This window comes from Barbus barbus, assembly GCF_936440315.1.
Source record: "Barbus barbus genome assembly, chromosome: 17".
Lineage (NCBI taxonomy): Eukaryota > Metazoa > Chordata > Actinopteri > Cypriniformes > Cyprinidae > Barbus > Barbus barbus.
This window is the reverse complement of record NC_136745.1, coordinates 30904575-30925462: the sequence shown is the minus strand read 5'-3', so window position 1 is coordinate 30925462 and position 20888 is coordinate 30904575. Positions and strand designations below refer to the sequence as shown.

Here is a 20888-nt window from a genome sequence, read left to right as displayed (position 1 = left end):
GTGAAATGTGCTGCTGTTGCGCGTCACCTTTTAATGAAATATTATTACTACAGCAATTATTTTTAAAGTCACACTGAGTTTTTCTGTCCTGCGTCAGGGCTCATTTTCATCCTCTCAGAACTATTAAATGCTTCATTCAATTCATATCAATTACTTTCTGTCCACAAAAACAGTCATTTATGGTTAATTGCAGTGAAAAAAAAAATAATAATAATTTTGATATCCAGCTTTCAGTCAGTTTAGTCTCATCACATCGAAAATGAAATTAATTTTATTTTAAATAAATATTTTTTTTTATTCTGTTATTGGCTTTTACATGTATAAATCAGACATTATGTTATAGTTTTATCAAAATAGTGGAAAATACTGATGTTACATAAGTAACAAATGTAAAAAATAAGAAGTTCAATCTTACTTCTGCTGAAAGTAAGAACCTCATTTCCAGCATATGAAAAATATCCATAAAACCGCTGATGAACCTTTAAGTTAATAAACAGTAAAAAAGTAGAAACAGTACATTTTAAAAACATTAAACAAAACAACAACAACAAAGAACATGTAACAACAGAGAACATCGGCTTCCAAGAGCTTCCACAATAATACAAAATGTACACAAGTTCATAGTCTCATAGCAGGTGGGCATTGCGTTAGACGGGTCAAGCGTGTTTGTACGAAACCTGCAATACACCAATACAAACCACCGTTCAAAGTCATAGTGTTCGTGCTCCTAAATGTAAATCCTCAAATATCCAGAAGGCAGAGGCCTGATTAATCTCATATCTGGAGGTTTTGTTGTTTTAGACGGCAGCCAGTTATTCAGGATGAGAAACACCCGTTCTTGGCGGACGTTTCCAGAGCTTTTCTTTCTATTTTGGCTGAAGTGTGCAGAACTGGGGCCAAATATGGCCCTGCTCTTCACACCGAACTCATGGATGTGCTTCCTAGAGGTCGAGGCATCAACACACAGGAAAAATCAGCCAAATGGACGGAGCCCAGACTCCAGGGCTGCAGCACCGGAGGGTCACCACGACCCTTCATTATGACCAACTTTATTTTAGCACTCTGATCTCAGTCAGAACAGACAGATGGACCAGAACTGATTCACTTCATATGTGTGCCGCACCTCTCCCAGCTTCCTCTTCCAGACATTGTGTGGTTGGTGTGTTTGTAGGAAGGGGTTGCACGACTATTCGTTTACTAGTCAGTGGATTGCTGTTTATTTTAACATAAGTGACTTATAATGCGGCATCTGGCATCAGCAGTCTTTGCTGCTTATGCTCAATGCAGCACTTGAACAAAACCGGTCATTACACAGCATCAGTGGGGTTCACTTAAAATCTTGAATCTTACAATGTGCACTGGGTTTATAAATTACTATTACAATTGGCCAATACTGTACGAAGATAATGTTATGCATAAACACAGGGATGTACCTTTGCGTAATCCACAACTAGTCAGCACAACACATCAACTAATGGCAAAACCAAACAACTAGTCTGTGCAACCCCTAGTGTGCACTCTGTCAAGGGTGTTTGGTGCTCGTCTTTTGAATCAGTGCTCTGCCTTTCTGCATTTAAGTTCGTCTTAATTTATCAGTATTTCATGTGTTTCGCCACGGCTCCTGTCTCCAGTCTCAGAAGGCGAAGAGATGAGGGGCCTCATTTATAAAATGTTGCGCACAAACCATCCTAAATTTGATCTTATGTTCATCTCTCAAATATGCGTATGTATGATTCATAGAATGAGTGTACGCACAGAAAACGCTCGTACGCTTCTGTCAGATGTGAAATCTATAAATCGCGAATGATCTTGAACTTGCACGTAACGTTCGGTCTGAATGGTTTTAGCTCTCTGCCTTGTAAACGACTCCTACTTAATAACATTAACATATAAACGCTCATCAGTCATTGTCCAAATCCTTAAATTTAGAACAGCTCACATTTTCAAAAACCTGCACTACTCCGACAAGAAAAAGTGCGTACGTCTGCTCAGATCCTTACGTGACGCTAAGGCAGTTTTTACAAATATAAGCGTTGGCATTGATTTAAGCGTACGCACACTCTAAGATCAAATCTGTGTATATGCACGCTTTATAAATGAAGCCCAAGACTCAGTGCTTTTCATACATACTGCTCGGCTTCGCCCTCATTCAGAATTGTGATGGAGCCGTCGCCGCTCTTCATTTCGATGTCTTTAGCAGCAGAGTTCTCGGGCAGCAGTGCTAAGTCTTTAAAAACATCCACGTAGTGGGTGAAACCCGGACCCCAGTTCAGTAGGTTGTCCCAGTTGAAATTATTGGACCCGTGGCCCAGTTTATGGGGTAAAGTGTGGTGCTGATACTCTGATAGAGTGTTGTGGCCGCTGGCCAGCCCACCCTCCGCACGTCGGCTGGAGTATCGCCTTTGTCGCATCCTCCCTCCGTGATCCTCGTCATCGGCGTCCGATTCGTTGACCTGCGAGAGCTTGGGCATGCGAGAACTGTAAGAAACTGGTTTCTCGCGGTCGTACTCCATCTCCGAACAGGTGAAGGAGTCATGGGAGTCGCTCTCGGAGGAGGATTCCGGAGCCGGGATGCCATCCGCAGGGTTCCGGACACGTGAGAGCGGTCGACGGCAGTCTTCCTCAGACGACGAGCGCCCGTGATCGGCGCTGCAGATGCTGGGGTTCCTGGGTCGAGGTGTGTTGAGGCGTTCCACCTCCTCTATGGACAACCCCACAGGTGGGCCGCTCTCTAATGGAATCTGCTCGATTGGTTGTTTGAGACGACTCCCAGGCCGAGAGCCGTGGCCCGCCATGGTTTGAGGGCTCTTGCTGCGCCTACCCAACCGGGTGGCATAGTTAAACATACCAGGCTGGCACACTTCGCCGTGGAGATCGAGAGGGCTGCCCTCGCGCCGTGCCAAGTTGACTTCATGGGTGGGAGTATTGCGGTAGAAGGAGGATGGCTTTGTGAAGGGTGCCGGGCTGTGGCGTGACAAGGGATTGGGAGTAGGGCAAGCTGAATGGCTGAGAGGGGTGGAGCGGAGCCCCTGGGTGTAGGCTGGTTGGTAGGTGTAGCTAGTGGCACCTAGAGGAAGAGGGGACTGCCGGGCAAATCCCAGCGGACTGTGGCGCTGAATGGAAAATTTGGGAGTGTGGCTACGGAAGTGTTTGTAGTGCTGGATGATATCGGCATCTGACGGAGCAATGCTGCTGGCGTTATCAATGTCGTAGTGTTCCATATCAGCCTCTGGTCCTGCACACGGAGCACAGGGGGCGCTGGGAATGGTTTCGTTGTTGTGCGGAATGTCGGTTTCATCGTAGATCAGGTAAGGGTTCTCTCGCTCTATGATGTCAGGTTTGGGGTTTCCCTCTGGCTGCTTCCGGACTGTCATATCTTCTCCATAAGGCGGAATGTTGTCCGGATCATCGAATGCCACATTCTCGCTGCCTTTCTTTTTCTTTTTCTTCTTCTTCTCCTTTGTTTTCTTCTCATCCTTTGGCACTTTGGTTTTCTTGCGGCCCTTGCAGTGGTTGCACAGGATGAGACTCAAAACCACCAACGCCAAGACAGTTGCACAGCTGCCCACGATTGCAGGAACCGCCCAGATGGGCAGAACCATCTCCTCGGTGGTGGCGCTTGGAGTACAAGTGAACCCTCCATTGGCTCCCAGCTTACACTCCGTACCTTGTGGACACCGGACCCCCAGACAGGCCACCAGGCTCTCGCAGACTCTGCCCGTGTAGAATTCCTCGCAAGCGCAGGTGAAGCCTACACGACCGCCTGGCACGCAGCTGCCGCCGTGCTGGCAGGGGTTCGAGGCGCAGTCGCCCGGTGGGACACATTGGTAGGTGTACCACTGGTTTACGCACATTAGCCCGTCCCAGCATGGGCTACTCTCACATAGATTAGGGCCACGACAGCCAATCTTCACAGAGGGATCAGTCTTGGAGATGGAGACGGTCCTGTGTTCACCGCTGAAGGGGAGCATCTCTCCGTTATATTTCACATAGGCATAACACCCATCAAAACCTAGAAGCACAGAGAAAGGAGCATTAACTAAAATTATCCCAGAAATGTTTTTTAAATGCACCCATTCCTAAACGGCAGATAAAAAGTGGTCAGTAACACTATGTCCTAACTACAAGCGATGCGACGCCGCGACACGCGATAAAAGGTATCTTTTTCATGCTAGTTAGTTTTGTCCTAACTAGTCGCTATGGCGACATGCAAAATTTCTATTTTAGAAACGGTTCCTATTTCCGTGACGTCGCGGCTGGTACAACATCATACAAACTATATGATATAGTGATAATCTTTATTCAAAGTTAAACGTGTCTAATGTGAGTTTGAATGTCCCTATGTGGCATTTATAGCCATCCTGAAAGCAAAGATGTACGTTAAAACTATGAACTTACTGTGAACCAACAAATGTATTTCATACATTTAATCATGTTAAAAAGGTTTAATATTTATGAATTAGATTATAAACTTATCCAATTCGTTGTGAGTGCAGAGCGCTTTCAGAGAGAGCCCACCCCCAGATGCTTCCGATTGGCTGTGATTTTTGATTGATTCTGTCGCATTGCGTCTAGTGTGGACACTCAAAATGCTTGTCGTGTCACGTGTAGTTAGGACACAGTGTTACGGTTTGTTTTTATGCCAATCAAACAGACCTAAGTGGACAGATTTTTGGACAAAAATCAAACAAAATGTATGTTGCAAGTCAATCGGTTGGCTATGTGAGAGACAAGAGCTTCCCCAACATGACAAAGAAATGAGACTGACTTGAAGAAATGGACATTGCTTAGTTTAACGCTACACAGGGAGACATTTTGTTTGGGTTTCTGATTGCTGTAGCATCAGCCAATGTAGAACAAAATTCTCCCCCTGGGATACACATCAACAAATCGTCGCTTTTACATCAGGGGGAAGAGAAACAGACTCTTCTCTTCAACACAAGTATCCTGCAAGCCAAAAATGCAACCTTTTAAGACCACGCCATCTGGGAAAAATCTTGATGTCACTGATTCAGACCTGCACTATAATGTTGCTTAACAACGAACCGTCAACAATGTAAATCGATGTTTATTGAATTTATGCCCCATTCAAACACAGAACATTTGGTTCTGTTTATTAGAGGGAAAAAGCAGAACGGCCCAATTCAATTTCTCATCCTCTCTCTTCCAGCCCTTGAAACCAGAAATGACATGACCTTACGTGCACAAAACATGTTTACCTTAAAATAGTTTGGATAATTTCATTTGATATTTAGATTTTTGCCAGTAAAGAGTGGGTTACAACCCAACAGCTCAATTTGACCATATATGAACATCAGCTGGTGATCTTTTTGCTCAGAGGTTCCTCATTAAGGTTTCATTTAAATGTCAACTTTGTTTTATTTTTCAGGAGAAACATCTGAGACGGACAAATGTTAGTCAATAATTGACAATAGTAATGTGGATAGCAGCTCAGATGATGTTCATACTGAGTGACTTTTGAGTCTTGGTAAATCTGAGCACATTGGGATCTATTCTGAAACTACAGACACAAGTGAGATTACTTGTTAATTTCTCAGGAAAAACATCTGAGAAGGATACTTAAGAAAAACAAAAATATATTTAAAAGAAAATTCCTTTCCTATGTGACTTCACTGAACACATCTTGCTCAGCCTTGTCTGGAGCTCTAATAAAGATTGCAGTCTTATCGCAGGCTAAACGGTGTGTCTTTTCTCTCTGTGAGTGCTCTAGTCTGAAGTCTACAAGTGACTGTTTTTAATGGACAGTAGTTCAGCTCTGTGGATTTCTGCACTGTGTAGGTCCTGCAGAGGAAAGTTCAGACATTCTTTCCTGTTGGCAGCCCACGGTCTAACCTAGTTAACACACAAACACGCACACTTTCTCTGAACTTTCTCCTGTCACTTTCACTAGTAGAAGAAAAACACTCCCATGTTTTGATTCGTGCAGAAAATATGACTGAGTGTGCCAACTATGACGCATCCACTGCCTGCGAGTCAGACGTTTCTCATTGCTAAAATTGTTTAGCTCATAAATAACATGCAATGCCAGTGTCTGGTGATTAAAATATTTACATATTTTATTGAAATGTCACTGGCATGTTTGCAATGTACTCTTGCTTTATAATGATACGTATAGCCATCATTATAAGCAGTTATACAGAATGTGGACTGATGGGAACTGACCTGGGCTGGTTTTCTGTTGTGTTGGTCGGGCTGGGACGCCCCCAAGAGACAGTGTGTGCACATCGATCCCTCCGAAGTCCTGTGTATTGTGCAGAATGACTTTTGAGCTGGACTCATCGATCCGCAGAATTGTGGATGATCCGTTTCTCTGAAGCAGGAGTGTGTGCCATTGACCGTCAGACAGAACAACATCTCCCACAATCCTCTCCACCTTACCAGCGACACCAGCATCAGACACGTACTGCAGCAGACCGTTCTTCAGCTGAGACAGAGAGAGAGAAGATCAATGAATGGAATTTAATAGCAGCATTTAATCTAACATTTCAATTAAATTCAAATGACTAAGTAATACTACATTGCCAAATTTGGGACATGCTGTCTAAGTAGGCAGCTCACTAGATTTTGTAACAGAGCTATGTAATGCATGTGCTAATCTGACTGATTCATAACCGAAATGGAAAAATAATCTTGTTTGAAAAAAGAAGGGGCAACAGAAAAGAACTGCAGTGGAGAGGGAAAATGATTTACAGACCTACAAAATCTGGAAATGGAAAATCTGTCTTGAACAAAGAACAAATGTGCGACACTGTGCTGTGAGATACTGTGAATGTGGTTGTGTCTTTGTGTTTGCACGGTTTTGAGTAGTAGCTCTCTGAGGCCTCACTAGTCGTCAGCAGCTGCAGTGGACGGAGAGGCGAGGGGGAGCGAGTTCAGCCGGTTGGCTGTGAGCCCAGAGCACACTTACCCTGACCGTGGTGTAGTTGGAGCTCTCCTGTGCATGCAGCAGCGTTCCAGAGCCGCTGCGTGTGCGGAACTTCAGCTCCAGGCTGCTGTATTCCACGATGGGTCGGCCGGGGTCCTGCAGCGCTCGTGCCAACAACACATCTCTCTTGCGAGTCTGACTCAAACCGTAGTCCAAACGACCCGGACCGACCAGAGATAGAGCCGTATCCGCAGTGATGTCTGAGAGAAACACACAAGGACTCTAGTTTAGACTATCAAGGATCTCTTTGCATATTGTTCATAACTCTTACATAAACTATTTGGTGTTTAACACACTGTTCTGTAGACCAATGTGATTTCAGCAGCACATATAGAAACCAAACAACATGCTTTTGACTGGTTGATTCTCATGTCATGCCTATTTTGTTTCTCTGCCAATTGGAAAACGCACATTATTTACATTTACATTTAAATTTTGCCATTAAGCAGATGCTTTTATCCAAAACGACTTACAAATGAGGACAATGGAAGCAATCAAAATCAGCAAAAGAGCAATGATATGTTATCCTAACCCAGCACACATAGAAAGGCATTATTAATTGCATATTCACACTATTTATGTTTTGGTGGAGTCATGCTTTTCAAAGTATTACTGACACAACAGTTGTTTTCCCAGTTTATTAATTATTTATTAGTTATATTTAAATATGCAAATCGAGGCATTGTCCAAATTAAATATGCACTCATTTGTGTACATTTCCAGAACAGAAATATGGATATAGCCAGAATTTGTTTAATTCTGTTGAAATATTAGTTAAAGATTTTTTCAGCGGGGATTTTGGATTTATCTTTTTATGACACCATACATCAGAAAATACTGTCAACAGACAGAAAAAATACACTTTCAATGTTTTGAGAAATAAAATGTATAAATCAGTGCGAATGAAATATAAACAAACTCCTCAGTAAAAAACTTAAGAATATAGAAAGGAATAAAACTCTAAGATTTAGTATATGTATGAACTGCAGAAGTGGAGATAAAAACACACAGGCTTTAAATATAGAGATTTTTACTATGTTTTCAAGCATAAAATGTTGTATAAATCAGTGTGAATGGTATATGAACAAGATAAGAAAGATAAGAATAAAACTGTAAGTTTCGGTTTATGCAAGTGCTGCTGAAGTTGAGGTAAAAACTCACAACCTTTAAATAAACACATTCACCATGTTTTTAGGAATAAAATGTTGTTTAAATCAGTCTAAATGATGAGAAAAACCCTCAGTAAAAACCTTCAGAATATAGATAGGAATAAAACTGTAATATTTGTTTTTTGTAAGAGTAACTGAAGCAGAGAAAAACTCTTTAAAAATATGTCTTGTAATTGAAATTACAGATGCAAATACATAAAGTGCAATAAAATTAACACTTAAATGTGTATTTTGTGTATTTCCTTTCCAATAGACTGAAGACATAACCCAAAATGTCAAAATTGACCAATGCATGAATAAACAATAGTTAATAAAATATTAAATTTAATTATTCCAGATAGCAAAAACTCACATTTCTCACAGGTGGGTCCAGTGAAACCCTCTGTACACTGGCACTGCTGCCACGACCACATGTCCAGACACGTCCCACCATGTCTGCAGGGCTCGGCAACACACGCGCCCTCTAACCTGGGGCATCTGTGGACGACAGATGCACAAAAACCTTCAGCGGGGAACACATCAGCAACACAAGAGATCATGACTCCAGCATTAGCATATATGCAAAAAAGCTGCATTCATTTCAAAGCATCAGTCACCTGAAATAAAATCAACACTATTCAACCTGCTCCAGAAAATTCACACAGCCATCAAAAATAAGACTTGGCCAGCTGGAGCCAGCTTTCATTTTGCATTCACAGACGTCCAGAGAGCCGAATGAGCTGTCGTTCAGTGACATGGGTTTTGTGTTTGTGTGTTTGGTGACAGACCTGTCCAGGATGCCGTGTGAAGCTAAAGCTTGAGACGGTTCCAGAGGACGTCCATTGACAGCAAACTCCATGATGCACCCAACAAAGTCATGTGTGGCCACCTGACCTCGACGATGCAGGAGGGCTTCGATTGAACGAACACCCCCAACAGACAGACGGTTCGGCTGGACATCCAGAATCCTGAGAGATGAGACAACACTATCAGACCTAACAGCACAACGCTCGGCCTCCAGAAGAGAAATTGACTTTCATCGGTAACAATAAATCTTTCAAGACAGACTGACCATAAGCTCTGAGGTTAAGTGATATTTACAAGAACAAATACCTGTCAATGGGGTCAGAAAAATCACAGTTTTCCCTTTGAATTAAGATCATTTTTCTGACCCTATTAGCAGATATTTGTACATATTTTAAGCAAAAACCTTTGGTAAATGTTGGTCAATTTTCCACAAAACAAGACTTAATATCTAAAGTAATTTTTTTTCCTGAAGTAAATGCATCATGATTCAAGAATGTTTAGATATTTATACTAGAAAAAAAGACAAAAATACGAAGTAAGAAAATCAATTTTGCAATGTAGACGTGATTTCAAAAAAGTGCTCTATAGTGGACATACAGTAATAAAGAGATGCTATAATGAGCATAAATGTGTGTTTCTCACCAGTCAGTATGAACAGCCACATTGCTGACAGCACAGTATCCCGGTTCCTGTTCCTCCCCACACAGGTCAACAGTGAGAGACGCCGCCTTTAACACAACAGACAAACAATCAGGTCAGTATGATGTTTGTGTGCAACTGGTTGAGACTGACAGTCTCGAAATCAAACTTTATTTTACTGCACTCTACTCTTGCATCTCGAAATAACAATCTCATATGCATTTTAAATCAAAATGAAAACATCTTGGAATGTATTTATGCTTAAATTACATAAATAAAATGAGCTGAACATATTTGTCAAGTTTGAGTATTTTGTTGAGCCTACAGAATACCACATGGAAAAAAACGACACCCAGATGCTGGTGAATAAATTAACGCAAGACATTCTACAGTGATCTGTCCTGTCCTCTCGGTGCTTTATGAGTCCCGTGCAGACAGTTGGGAGAAAAACATCTCAGAGGAGGAGGTGCAAAGAGTACAGAGGCACTGAAAAGCAGGACTGACATCAGACAACAGCACGACCTCAACGTTCAGATAATACAGACACTTCACTTCCGTTATAGAGGAATTTCAGCCTATAAAAAGAAAATCCTACACTAACAATGGGAACAAGACGTGTTTGTCTGCTGGAACTGTAATAAGTTCTGATACAGACGACTTCCTGTGCAGCTCGAGCGTCTGGCCATCGCATTAATGCCTCCCTGCACTTCAAAAAGACTAAACCAGACCACAGCGCACTCACTTTTCCAGGAGTCGCACACCGCTGCAAAGCATTTCTAGCAGAGGAAACATTTGCTTTCAGAAATGAGTCTCTCAACCAATTTCATGCAGAAGAACTTAATTAAATTGTATTGTTAACTTTGAAAATTGAGCAGTGGATTTCTACACAGGTAACACATTTAGGTTATAAAAACATTGTGGGAACAGGTCCTGAAGTGGGATATTCACATTGACTCTATTGTGAAAAAGGCCCAGCAGAGGTTGTATTTCCTTCACCAGCTGAGGAAGTTCAACCTGCCACAGGAGCTGCTGAAACTGTTCTACTCCACCATCATCGAATCCATCCTCTGCACTTCAATAACTGTCTGGTTCAGCTCAGCTACCAAATCTGACCTCAAAAGACTACGGAGGGTAGTCCGGACTGCTGAGCGAATCATTGGTACAACCCTCCCCACTCTCCAAGAACTGTACTTATCCAGAGTGAGCAACAGGGCTGGTAAAATCACTCTGGACCCCTCACATCCAGCACACTCCCTCTTTGAACTGTTACCATCTGGTCGACGCTACAGAGCTCTGAGCACCAGAACGACCAGACACAGGAACAGTTTCTTCCCTCAGGCAATCCATCTCATGAACATTTGAACTCTTAACAATAAACATGAAACACACAACATTATCATACTTTTTATTTTTATTTTACACACACTTATTACATTTCAAATTTGCACCTAACATACCTGTACATACCGAATTGTCTATTTTGTATATTGTGTTTGTGCTATTTGGCACATTGTCCATTTTTGTATATTTGTACATTATTTGTATTTCAATTTTTTTATTATCTGTGTCCTATCCTGTCGCTGTCATTCTGTCGCACTGTGGAGCTACTGTCACTAAAACAAATTCCTCGTATGTGCAAACATACCTGGCAATAAAGCTAATTCTGATTCTGATTCCGATTTAGATGTTTCTAAAATGTTGAAATGCCCAGTTTTCTTGATTGATCGTTTTCATGATCGTGATTAGAATGTTATTTAAAGGTTACAAAAACATTTCCTACAACATTCTACTAACTTCATTTTCACCCTAAATGTAGTGGTTTATTCATATGTCCAGTTTTCTTATCATGATTAGAATTTTTATTTAAAGGTTACAAAAATGTTTCTTAGAAACATTCCAAGAATGCTGATCTCACAACGTTTCTCAGCGTTATGAGAATGTATATCAAATATTAATAAAGTTAAAAGAACATTTCATAAATATTACTTGAAGAATGTTTTGTCCATTTATATAAATTTAAAAAATATCAAAGTTAGTTGTGGAAACCATTTAATTACATTAAAATCAGTTGAAACAACTTAAGTTAAGTTAAGGTCCTCAATGTAGGTTGCTGGTTGAGCATCATTTCATGTTGTCATAACTCAAAAAGACGGGACTAGACTGCAATGGTCTGAAAATCTGAAACTGGACCCAGTTGGGGTCAAAGAGCATTTTCAGAGTCTGTGTATTAAATAGATTTGGCTTTGAGCTGCTTTTTTGGACGGTGTTTGGAAACACATGCTGCATGTGGGTGTGCAAGCAGATTTCTACTTTTCTATTTATAATCCATCAACCATCTAAGTTGCAACACACACAGCAGAAACAAGTGAACAGCAAAAACGTGGCCGTAGACCAGCTCTCGATAAACTCCATCTCTCCTGTAAACAAAAAAACCATGAGCTCGAGACAGCGTGCCAAAATCCAACGCATGTGGGGCTGTGGGGTAAACTAGGACATCTTAACTAAACAAAAGTACCCTTGACTGTCAGAGTTCAGCTCTCTCCACGGGGGAAAACAAGGGGCCATGTATGACTTTAACATCTGCTCAAGCTCACGTCTAGAAAGAAAAGGAAGAAAAAAGAAAACGGCCCTACAGAACCACCGAAGTGACCCACATCCGCTTCTCCAAACACACAGATCAGGTTCTCTTTATTGCACAGTAGGGGCTGGGTTCTCATGACACACGGCTCTACTCTAAGGCCTTCAGTGAGGCCCACAACAGACTTACAGCCTATTTTTCAGGGAACATTAGTGGAATCACACAAAGCTGAGGTATTGCAGTAATGCCGTGCTGAAGTGTTTTTACAAGCCATTTACAGAGAAGCAGGTCCAGAAGAGTTAAGAGTTTAGCCTGACATCTCAGAAAAGAATGCATAAATAAAACACAACCAACAAACACTTTCATTTGAACCAAACCAGCGAGAACAGAGTAAAACATATTCGTAACCGATCTGAAGGTTCCTCGCAGACAGATTAATAGACAGATCGAAACGACTCACCATTCCTGCCCTCCTGGCGATGACTGTATGGAACTGGCCGTCTGAGACCCTGATGGTCGTCATGAGCTTGTAAGTGCCACTCCCCAAGTTAAACGAGAACTTCATTCTGCCTTCTAAGATCTCGAGGGCCAGGAACTCCGCCTTGTCGCCAGTCTGGTTGTCATGATTGTACATGAGTAGGGCGTTTTTCTTCAATGTGGCGAACTTGATGTAGATGTAGTTGTTGTTGGGGTCAAGGCTGGGGAACTCCATGTAAGAGAGCTCCTCAAATCCGTAGCTGTTCAGTTCACAGTGCTTTCCAAACACACCTGCAGAGGGAGAGTGATTTATGTTTGTCTGTGGCGTAAGAATTTCATGCAGTGAAAAATTCATGACATCCGTGATACAACATGCAAAAAATATGGTTGAACATTTACCACAATGTGTGTCAATGGATAAATTCACACTGCAGTTAATTTTCTGTAATCTACAACACATTTGTTCCTGCATTAAAGTCTCACACACAGTCCAGAATTAATAGCAGCAGTTGAAGGACTTTGAACTGGTCCCGGGGCTGAAATGATGACTTACCAAAAGGACAGTGACAGTAATAGCCTTCCACCCGGTTCTGGCAGGAACCCCCATTAAAACAGGGGTTACACTCACAGTAATTGATGATGGAGTCACAGGCTTTCCCTGAATTCATGAAACGACACCAATGAAAACAATGAGGTGAGCATGACACAAGAAAATGACTGTTCTCACATGGGGCTCCCACAATCCCCTGTGTTTTCTTTCGCTCTCTCACATCTCTTGTGCACACAGCTCAAAGTCTTACACCTTGTAAACGGAAACATATTTCTAAGGAAGAGAAGGTGAAAGTCTGTCATGAAGGTGCATCAGCTGCACTGGTTCTGGGAGACCCATAAAAAATGTGCTGATATAAAACACACACATATGCTGAAGACGAAGACGAAAACAGAATGATTGGACATACAAATGATCACGCATAAACTTAAATTGAGTTCTTTGCTTTTCTGCTCCCTGTATGTAGCGCTCTAAGACAAATGGCATGAAGAACGAAAACTCCATCACCGCTAGCAAAACAGGAAGTGTGGGGTTCAGCTGGAGTGCATGCACACTACTGTAAGTCAATAGGTGTAATTCTCTAGCAGCCCCATTTATCTGGGGCCTCCGATGTGAACACACTGCAGTCATTTGTTATGATCAGAATAAAAAAAGAATCATAATGACTCAGAGCCTGAAACAAAACGTCTGTTACGGCTCCATTTGGAAAACAATGTCCAAAAGCTACAACCACCACCTGCCCAAATAGAGCCGATTCAAGCTAAGGCTGTCACACATGCTTATTCGAAAGCAAAAATTACAGATAGATCCATACTCACATACACCAACTGATTTCACAGTCACTGTAATTATGTGATTAATTCATCATTACAGATTGTAAAAACTCTGAAATGGCTTGAGCTAGCTGGCTTTACAAATGATCTCTGCATTTAAAAACCCTAACTCAAACGCTAATACATTTTTTTTATTTTATTTTTTTACTTAAACTGTCTTAAAATGGACACAACAAAGCCAGATGGTCCTTAAACTCGGAGACCTCTTTAGAGTATACAAGCAGTTTAACTGCACAGCACAGGTGAAATCTTAAGGTGGTTTACGGCCGTGTCCTTATTAGGGTGAAAATCTAATCATCTACTTTCATTACAGTAAACATGACAAGTTGATCTGCACCACAGCTGATACCTCCCAGTCTGTGACCCTAACAGCAAACTGCTTTTGGCAACGGCCACTGTATGCTTGGTTTACAACACCCCTCCAATTACTTAGAAGCAAATATTTTTCTTGGCCTAAAATTATAACAAACTTGTGTGCAAGCTGCATGTATGTGCCTTTCCTAACATCTGTGATTGTGTTACTGTAATAAGTAAATAGATGATATACTGTACCTGCAAATCCAGATTTGCACAGACAGTTAAAGCCCCCAGGGTAATTCTGGCATAGAGCCCCATTCTGGCAGGGGTTCGAAAGGCACTCGTTGATATCCCTCTCACAGGCCATCCCAGTGAAACCTTCTGGACAGGAGCAAGAGAATCCGCCCACCAAGTTGTGGCAAGTTCCTCCATTGTGGCAAGGTGTCGGCTGGCACTCATCGATGTCAGTTTCACAGAGAGCACCAGCATAACCTGGCCTGCAGTTACAAGCGTATGGCTGTAGGGGGCGATTTGAGACGAGGATGACCGAGACACTCTCCTCTGTCTTCATGTCTGGGCCAACACCCAGCCGCCTCTTGCAGCTCCCCCCATTTTGACACGGATTGTGGGAGCAGGGATCATAGTCCACAGAGTCGATCTTAACTCCACTTTGTCTGTGCAGAATCTCCTTGATGCTCTGGAAGAAAGTGGCGACTCCACTCGGATTGATGTATTGCCCATGACCCCGCTTGACAGCTGCCATCAGGAAAGTGCTGTTGTTTAGTTCAAACACCCCAAAGATCTGGACTCCAGTGCCCAAGCCAGCTAGCTGTGAATTGGCGATGCGCAGGAAACTGAGGTAGTGATTGGTAAGGAAGTCGCTGGCGCTTTGGGAGAAGACGCTTATCAGGATGCTGTTGTCCACTGTGGCATTATTGAATCCGATAAAGAAAACACGCACATGGCTGTTGACAGCGTCGTGGACGCCATCGCTGCTACGCACCGATAAATCAAATGTACCATCTGTGGAACGACTGTTTGAGCGGAGCTCACAGGTTCCTGTGGGAATGCTAAAGAGGACAGCCGCTGGTGGAGTCAGAGAACAGTGGAACATGTCTTGTATATCTGGATCCTGTGGCTTTACCACCCCCAGTGTTCCTCCAGGGAACATATTTCCAAAATAATGCACGTAGATCTCTACAGAGCGAGATTCTGAGGGATTATCATTCTGATCATTGACTTTGATGTGGACAGTTCCTGTCGAGGACATTTGAGGAATACCAGAGTCTTTGATGATCACAGAGAGGTAGAAATCACTTATTTGCTCTCTGTCTATCTCTCTGCTGGTGGTCAGCTCTCCAGTTGGACTGAGGGTGAAGTAGCTGGATGCTGCTCCAGTGCTGATGAGGTTATAAGAGAACGGTCCTTGATTTGGTGCAAGATCTCGATCACTTGAACTGAGCACCATCACGGATGTTCCTGCCCTTTGGTTCTCCATCACCTCACCACTTGTAGACTCCAAAGTTGGTCCATTATCGTTAATATCCTCCAGGGTCACAATTAAAATTGCACTGCCGGTGGCAGCTGGAGAACCCGAGTCGACTGCCAGGACGGTGAGGTTGTACACAGGGACAGTTTCTCGGTCCAGTTCTGATGCTACAGACACCTGTCCTGTCTGAGGGTTGATGGTAAAGGTACTTTTTTCATAGTTGGCAGCGATGGCATAGGTGAATCTGCTCCAGCTAGGGACAGAATCTGAATCCTCAGCACTGACAAATGTAACAAGACCTCCAGGGGATAGTCCCTCGTTCACCTGAACATCATAGAGCTCCTGGGTAAATACAGGAGGATCGTTGGCATCCAGAATCGTAATGTTCACAAGCACCTCATCAATATCTGCCCCTCTTATGCTTCCTGCATTCTTAGCTAAGACTTTGAGAGAAATTTTTTCTTCTTTCTCACGGTCAAGTGGTCCTGAGACATAGATCTGGCCTGTCTTTTTATTAATGCTAAAACCCCTTTTTCTGCTTCTTCCAAAAATCAAGTAATACACTACGCCATCTTCTCCCAAGTCTCTGTCACTTGCAAACACCTCCCCAATGACTGTGCCTTTAGGTGCTGCCTCTGAAACCTCAAAGTAGTACTGCTTGGACACAAAACGAGGGACATATTCATTAGCACCTTTCAGCTGAATGTTAACATATGCGAAGCTGCACCGTTCTTCATCCGGAACGTTAAAGGCTTTCACGGTCAGGTGATACATCTGTTTAGCTTCATAGTCTAGGAAACCTTGTGTGGTGATGATTCCTGTGTTGGGATCAATTATGAACAAGTCACTGTCTGATGACTGAATGACGTACGCCAACAGGGCATTTGGCCCAGAGTCTTTATCAGTTGCATTCATTTTTACCACAGTGGTGCCACTGGGGACATTTTCCTGCATGACTGGGAAGTACTCATCAGGGTCGAAAAGAGGAGGGTTATCATTTACATCAGTAACTAGGACATTAACTGTAACATAGCTTGTTTTGGCAATCCACCCTCCATCTGTTGCAGAAACTCTGAGTTCATGCTTCTGTTTTGTCTCGTAATCCAGTGGCTTTGCTAGGGATAAAACGCCCGTTTGACTGTGAATTGAAAACAAGCCATCGTCATTACCAGAGGAGATGTTGTACATAACCAGGCCGTTCATTTGTTTGTCCTTGTCCTTATCTCGTGCTGAAAGTGTGCGGATGGCTGTGCCGACAGTCAGACCTTCAGACACGGTGACTGTTACTTGATTCTGTGAAAACTCTGGAGTATGATGGTTCTCTTCTGTAACAGATATTTTGACTGTTGTCTTAGCGGAAAGGGGAGGGTTCCCTTTGTCGCTTGCTGTTATTTCAAGCAGGTAAACTTTATTTGTGTCTGCGGTGAGCGAGGACGCTACTGTGACCGATCCAGTTTGTTTATCCAAGCGGAACTTGCTGGAACTGTTGCCTCCAGATACTGCATACTCTATTTCAGAGTTCAGGCCAAAGTCCTTGTGATCATGGGCTGTGACTTTGAGGAGTCTGGTGCCGACCTTTACACTTTTAGTGACAGGGGTAAAGTAAATGGAAGATTCAAACGTGGGTGGGTTATCATTGCTGTCAACTACATTTATGATAACTGTAGTTTCGCTCATGAGCGGCTTGATGCCTCGGTCTGAAGCAGTGACTATGAAACTATGACGGTTCACATTGACATTACTGTGGCCACTGGAGTTTTGATACCTGAGCTGTTGTTTAACAAAGATCTCACCAGAGCTGGAGTTGATTCGGAAGTACTCTGTTTGAGATCGGATAAAGTAAAATATTTTACCATTGAAACCTTCGTCAGGATCTGTGGCAGAGACTTGAGTCACAATGGATCCGACCTCTGTCAGCTCAGGATAGTCCAGGTAATATGACGGCTTGCTAAATCTTGGAGAGTTATCATTCACATCTGTCACAAATATTGTGACGTCTGTGCTAACAGTCCATCCTGAATCGTGTGCTGAGACTTTGGCAATATAGTGGTCCGTGTCCTCTCTGTTCAGTGGCCTACTGATGGTGATGTCTCCTGTGCTGGGGTGGATAATGAAGGGAAGACTTGCGTCGCTGATGGAGTATTGGCTTATAGCGTTAGCTCCTGCGTCTTCATCGGTGGTGGTTACTCGAGTAACAGTGAAGCCCACTGGTGCAGTTTCAGGCACAGTGGCACTGAAGATTTTGGAGAATCTGGGAGCATTATCATTGACATCCAGCACGCTGATCAAGACCTTCACTGCCGTGCTTTTAGGAGGGCTGCCTCTATCCGTGGCCTTCACTCTCAAAGTATACTGAGCGACCTTCTCTCGATCCAGTGGTCGTGTTGTGCGGATTTCACCAGTTGCCCTGTTGATGCTAAAGCTGTTTTCTTTGTTACCTTCAATGATGGCATATTCCAGTTGCCCGTTTGGTCCGCTGTCCTGGTCAAATGCTGATACTATAAGCACACGTTGAGGTGAGAGGTTTTCTAAAATCTCAGCATGAAACGACTCTTGCTCAAAAGTAGGATGGTTGTCGTTAACGTCCAGAACTGCGATCTCTACTTTCTCATAGGCTGAATAAGGGGGAAAGCCTTGGTCACGGGCCTCTATCCACAAGACGTACTTCTCAATGTTCTCATAGTCCAGAGGCTTTTTGATAGACAGCTCTCCTGAAAGTTGATCTATGTGGAATGCATTGTCCAGGTTTCCGCTTGCAATGTAGTACGACAAAGGACCTGCCCTGGGTGAAGATCCAGTCACCTTAGTCACAACAGTGTTTGCGGGTTGGTTTTCTGGGAAGGTGAAGGCTTTCTCCTTGATTCTAATATGGGGAAAGTCTCCTCCAATAACGAAGCGAACCGTAACAGTTGTGCTGTCTGTTTTGGGGTTGATGCCTCCATCTTTTACCTGGACCGTGAAAGTGACCTCTGAACTCCCTGTGAGTTTTTCATAGGCGGTGATGGCACCTCTAATGGGGTCTATCCTGAACTTTTCTGAATTGCGTCCAGTGAGCGAATAGTGAAGTTGAGCATTTGAGCCGGAGTCTTCATCTGTTACTGTGACCGCAAAGACCAGTGAGCCTGCAAAAAACAGAAGTGATTAGACACTGATCAGACAGACCAAAACGCACTGAAACCATGAACCCCTGCCATAGAGGACACACCTGTGGAAGTAGAAGCAGGTATGTGTGTAACATATGGATGATGGTGAAACCGTGGAGGGTTATCATTGATGTCAGCCACAACCACAGACACTGTGGCAGAGCTGGATAGCGGTGTGGGCTGTCCACCGTCCGATGCCAACACCAGCAGCTGGTAAGTGGCCCGTGCCTCTCGATCCAGCAAGGAGCTGGTGATGATCAGGCCTGTGGCTGGATTGATGGAGAACTGACCGTCCCCACCACTGAGACTGTAACTGTAAATCACAAACACAACAGATTCAGTTTATGCATGGAGACCAAACAATGCTATCTGTCAACTACCCACTAGGGGTGTGAGTATCGCAATATTTTGTTTGGCGATACTGTATCGATTCTCAAAAACGGAATATCGATATTTAAAAAAAAAAAAAAATTAAACAAGATTCATGGCAGTAGATTCGTTTTGAGTTCAGACCCCGACCGCTAGATAGCAGTCTTCATCTCTGAACTTAAACAGTTACAGGAAATACTAGCCACTAATGTTAGCGTTACTATAGTTTGGTGCCAGTAATGGATGGAGGATGAAATTATTGTCCCAGTTCCCGTTTCAGTGTACAAAGCTGAAGTGTGGCGTCATTTGTGCTTTTGTGGTAACGTCCGCCTCGGTTCCGCCTTCCGCTGCAGCTTTCTCTCCGTGTTGGGGGTGTTTTGTGCAGTTGGGGCTGTGCTCGTGTCACGGTCTTGCCGATTCCAAGTGGAACATAAATACAAACTGGAAAACTTGTGAAATCCAAGTTGAAACGTTCTGAGAATGTTCAACATCTGTATCTATTTTATTGTTTTACAGTTGTTTTTGATTTCTTTAGGAATCCTGCAAGCACTTTATTTTTCATTGGTATTAAGCAGATGCAATTTTTTGTTCAGATCAAAATGTTATTACATTGTATGTCACAATTGTAAACTTAAACTGTGAACCTTTAAAGCAGGGTCTAAAATATACTGTATATATATATATATATATATATATATGGTCTTTTTATAAAATACATTTTATACATATACATTTAACTAAAGAATCCTGCAAGCACTTGAATTTTTCCCCCTTGACTCATACTACACAAAAAGTGGTTCAATAACGTTGAATGTTATAGGGACTGATTATTGCAAATAAGATTTTCAAATAGTTGTATCTCGACCAAATATTGTCCTATCCTAACAAACCATACATCAATGGCATTTATTAAGCTTTATTTATTAAGCTTTCAGATGATGTTTAAATCTCAATTTCAAAAAGATTTACCCTCATGACTGGTTTTGCGGTCCAGGGTCACATTTATCCCAAGTGACTACCATTGTATTCAAGGTACACATATTATTAGTGCTCGCTTTGCCTGGAAACAAATCCGTGACCTTGGTATTAAACTACAGGACAGCTACATATTTCAGTCCCAAGAAAAAATCCTCCTAAGCAAGAATTCAGAAGTTTATTCACCAAGTATCTTATCATATGGGCGGCAGGAAGATTAATTCTTTATTCATCTTTCCAATTCTTTAATAATTCCCGCAGCATGTTTTCTCAGCTGTGCATAAGTAAACCAGCCTTGATCAAAAACACCCGATTTGAGCCGTTCCCATGCTGCTTTGAGTTTCAGTGAGGTTCATTTTCGGGGCCCCGTGACACAAACTCATTCTGACAGTAACATGCACACATGGCAACTTCAGAGAGTGAGACAGGAATTCCACAAATTACAGAACAAAGTGTGAAAAACAACCCTGGTGAAAAGACAACAACATCATCCACAGTCACGCATCCTCCGCCTCACGCCAGTTCACAATCGGTGAGAATTATGATGCTGTGTCGATGCATAAAGCTGGTTCTGTGAATTAAGAACCGAAGCCCCTCACTGACCCGCTGCCCCCCACTGGGCTCTGATCTGTCTGTC

At 42.8% G+C, this 20888-nt stretch overlaps 1 protein-coding gene across 1 annotated transcript in view; it reads right to left on the bottom strand.

The window, feature by feature from the left end:
• Nucleotides 1-284: 284 nt before the first annotated feature.
• The window catches only part of LOC306882912 (protocadherin Fat 4-like), a gene marked incomplete at its 5' end in the record, with an annotated part of 110793 nt that continues 90189 nt past the window's right edge, over nt 285-20888 (bottom strand). The window contains 10 exons of the mRNA XM_079437909.1: nt 285-4012; nt 6184-6445; nt 6929-7146; nt 8468-8592; nt 8883-9062; nt 9544-9629; nt 12579-12886; nt 13149-13253; nt 14531-18886; nt 18970-19220. Of these exons, the coding sequence (XP_079294035.1) occupies nt 2121-4012; nt 6184-6445; nt 6929-7146; nt 8468-8592; nt 8883-9062; nt 9544-9629; nt 12579-12886; nt 13149-13253; nt 14531-18886; nt 18970-19220 (7783 nt within the window). The 3' untranslated portion in view covers nt 285-2120. The remainder of the gene's footprint in view (nt 4013-6183; nt 6446-6928; nt 7147-8467; nt 8593-8882; nt 9063-9543; nt 9630-12578; nt 12887-13148; nt 13254-14530; nt 18887-18969; nt 19221-20888) is intronic.